This window comes from Triticum urartu, chromosome 5A, assembly GCF_056163025.1.
Source record: "Triticum urartu cultivar PI428250 chromosome 5A, HENAU_Tu73, whole genome shotgun sequence".
NCBI lineage: Eukaryota > Viridiplantae > Streptophyta > Magnoliopsida > Poales > Poaceae > Triticum > Triticum urartu.
In genome coordinates this window covers 24,661,070-24,664,781 of record NC_141877.1, presented here as the reverse complement: position 1 = coordinate 24,664,781, position 3,712 = coordinate 24,661,070, and the positions used below count along the sequence as shown (strand labels likewise).

The 3,712-nt window shown below is 46.6% G+C and overlaps 1 protein-coding gene across 1 annotated transcript; it reads left to right on the top strand.

The window, feature by feature from the left end:
• Positions 1 to 1,280: 1,280 nt before the first annotated feature.
• LOC147967668 (uncharacterized) lies at positions 1,281 to 2,603 on the top strand. Its single transcript, XM_087525335.1, has one exon. The coding sequence runs from the start codon at positions 1,610 to 1,612 to the stop codon at positions 2,594 to 2,596; it is 987 nt and encodes a 328-aa protein (XP_087381461.1). The 5' UTR covers positions 1,281 to 1,609; the 3' UTR covers positions 2,597 to 2,603.
• Positions 2,604 to 3,712: the final 1,109 nt, after the last annotated feature.

Here is a 3,712-nt window from a genome sequence, read left to right as displayed (position 1 = left end):
CCGGCGAACTCCCAAAAGTCGACTGGCCCCAATTTCAAATTCAGTCCACTGTCATTAGCTAAAGTGCCTTAAATTTATACAAAGTCCCTTTAAATAGCCACACCGCATGCGCCGGTCGCTGCCATCATCTCGATCTGCGGCAGATGACAAATCTCGTGATGCAGCTAGCTTCAACTAAGTGGAGTATCTGTTCCTTTGGTTTTCTTTTTCTTTAATCTACTAGTCAGCACTGTGCATTCTGTAGAGTTTTCTCGTACTAGTTTCTAGAGTTCTCTGTAACCTTATTTTGTAAGTCTCCCCTAGTGACTAAAGGGGAGAACAGAGTACTAGATGAGGATTTTTTTTGAAACTATGACATTATTTATAGCAAATTCGGAAACTACATAACCTAATGTGTTATTTGCAAAACTATAACCTCGTCGGCTTTTTTTAGGCCGAAGAGCAACTTTTCGGTCAGCACTGGGCCGAAGTAGACTCTTCGGTCTCCTAATGGCCGAAGACAAGCGCAGCTGGGCCGAAGAGCTGTTTTCGGCTTTGCTCTGGCCGAAGACCACTCTTCGGTCATCTTTTGGCCGAAGAGCGCCTGCCCGGTAACCGATGCATGCGTAGCGTACATATGATGCTAGACTAATGCATCGAAGGGCTGATTGGTATTGCATGTGGTTCGTACGTGGCTAACGCATGCATCAGGACCGAGATAGCAATGCATGCATCAGAACTTGGTGCATACGTACTAGCACACACGCATGCCGCCAACATGCGCACATGTATTGGCCGAGAAGTACTGGCTGAAATACCAGTACAATATACGTACCTGATATAGTCCAGCCGGCAAGCACGCGTATGTATACGAATACGTGCACACAACCAGCCAGCCGGCGAGCTGCCCACGTACTAAACACATGCATCGACATCAAATCTCGGTGCAGCTAAGCGTGTGTGCACACATTCAGGTCATCCGTGCCGTCCGTCGGACTACGCTGCAGTATGCTTATGAGCTCTTCGGCCAAAAGATGACCGAAGAGTGGTCTTCGGCCTGAGCAAAGCCGAAAACAGCTCTTCGGCCCAGCTGCGCCCATCTTCGGCCATTAGGAGACAGAAAAGCCTATTTCGGTCTAGTGCTGGCCGAAAAATTGGTCTTCGGCCTAAAAGAGGGCGACGGGGTTATAGTTTTACAAATAACACTTTAGGTTATATAGTTTTCGAATTTGCTATAAAAAAGATCATAGTTTTAAAAAAAAAATCCTAGATGAGGACTACTTTCCCCTTGTAATGAAAAAGGACCAGAGGGTCAGTTCATAGCAACCCAGCCAGATTTTCCTGAGATTTGCTCGTGTGCCTCTTTGTCTTCTGATCTACAAGCCGATTCTACTCATCCCCCTGCATCAGTTGGTATTCAGAGTCCAGGTTCGAGTCCATGGCGGGTGGTGGTCGGAGAAATCGGAGCCGAGCCGGCTGGCCGGCGGCGGCTCGGGTTGATGTCGCAGATCTGGACGAGGAGTCCGGAGATGGGGCTATTCCCAGGTACCGGAACCTGTAGGACGTCGATGCCAATTTGGTGGATCAGAACCAAGAGTTGAGACGGCAAGTTCAGGGCCTAGCGCAGCAAATGGCGGCCGTGCAGACGCAGATGGCTCAGATTGCTGTAGCTGTGCAACGGAGGGATATGCCAGAAGACCAGGGCGGTGAGGATGCTTCGTCTGGTAGCGACAGCTCTCCCGCAAGCTCCCTGAGGCGTCCAGAAGTTAACCCCTTTCATGCCAGACAGCGACACGGACGGAATCGTGCTACTGCTGAGCGCGAGCACCGCAGGCGGCGCTGCTTTGGAGTTAAGTTGCCGGAGTTCTCGGGAGGGCTCTCTCCTGAGGATTTTATTGATTGGATAGATGAAGTTGAGCGTGTCTTTGAATATGCGGAGGTGCCGGAGGAGGAGCGTGTTCCTGCAGTTGCAATGCGACTGAAAGGGCGTGCATCTGTTTGGTGGAAAAATCTAGAGCAGAGTCGTAGAGTTCGGGGCAAACGAAAGATTGATTCCTGGTTTGCCATGAAGGAGAAGATGCAGAGAGAGTTTCTTCCATTTAATTATGAAGAATCATTATTCAGGCAACTCCAAAATCTACGACAAGGCACAAAAAGTGTGGACGAGTATACAAATGAATTCTATCAACTAGTATCACGCAACAATTTGAGTGATTCCAAGAGTCAACTGGTGGCAAGGTATGTTGGTGGTTTACGTCAATCAATCCAAGATGTGTTGTCCTTGCATATGAATTTTACAGTGTCAGAGGCATACCAGCGAGCCATTGTTGTGGAAAAACAGCAACAACGACCAGTGCGCACAAACAACGCTCAGTTCCGACCACGATCTAATAATTCTGCACCAACAAGGGCGGCGAGCAGCAGCGACCCAGGGCCAACAAGGTGTGCCCCTTTGCCTAAAGGTGTCAGGGATAAGTCCAAGTCAGCAACAACAAGAGGTACTTGTTTTAAATGTGGTTCTTCAGAACATTTACAAAGAGATTGCCCAAGGAACATCGGCAGGGAAGGTAAAGGATTAGTAGGTGACTATGATGAAGAGACAGAGCAGCAAGGTTAACCTACATATGATAATTATGATGATAATGATGAGGTTGAGCTGGATGGAGATACAGGGGACATGTTAGTAATGGAGCGAGCTTTGATGATACCTCCAAAAGACGAAGACTGGCAAAGACGGAGCTTGTTCCACACGCGCTGCACTATAGGTGGAAAAGTATGTCATGTTATTATTGATAATGGCAGCTGGGAAAATACTATATCAGAGGAGGCAGTAAATAAACTTGGGCTTAAGAAGGAAAATCATCCTTGTCCTTATAACATGCGCTGGTTCAAATCTGACAAGGTATCGAAGGTAAAATTTCGGTGTTTGGTGTCTTTCTCCGTTGGCAATAAATTCTTTGATGAGGTAGAATGTGATGTTGTTGATATGGATGTTAGCCACCTAATTCTGGGAAGACCTTGGCAGTATGACCGCCATGCTGTACATGATGGCCGTAAGCACACATATACTGTCATAAAAGATGGCCAAAAATTTGTGTTTAACCCAGTGAAAGAGGATGAGTTAGTCAAATCCAAGAGTTCTGAATCATCACGCACCACAAGTCTCATATCTTGTAAGAAATTTATGCGTGAAGCAATAGAAGGAGGCGTATATCTGCTACTGCTTTCAGAGCAGAAGAGTGAAGTTGGCATACCAAAGGAGGCACATGACTTATTGGAAGAATTTTCGGATGTCTTTCCAAAGGAGCTTCCTTCTGTATTACCTCCCATGCGAGACATTCAACATCAGATTGATTTAGTACCGGGAGCTAGTTTGCCAAATCGTCCGGCTTATCGAATGAATCCCAAAGAGTATGAGGAACTAAATCGTCAAGTGCAAGAACTATTAGATAAAGGTTTTATTCAACCTAGCCTAAGCCCATGTGCTGTCCCTGCACTCCTGACACCCAAAAAAGATGGTTCATGGCGCATGTGTGTTGATTCTCGAGCAATAAATAAGATAACAATTAAGTATCGGTTTCCTATACCTCGACTCGATGATATGTTGGATAATTTAGCAGGGGCAGTGGTGTTTTCAAAGATTGATCTCAAGAGTGGGTACCACCAATTGAGGATCCGTCCAGGCGATGAGTGGAAGACGGCTTTCAAGACAAGAGATGGGCTTTATGAATGG

What these genes read in the sequence shown, in the direction of transcription:
- LOC147967668 (XM_087525335.1), top strand. Translation starts at nt 1,610, where the DNA reads ATGGCGGCCGTGCAGACGCAGATGGCTCAGATTGCTGTAGCTGTGCAA.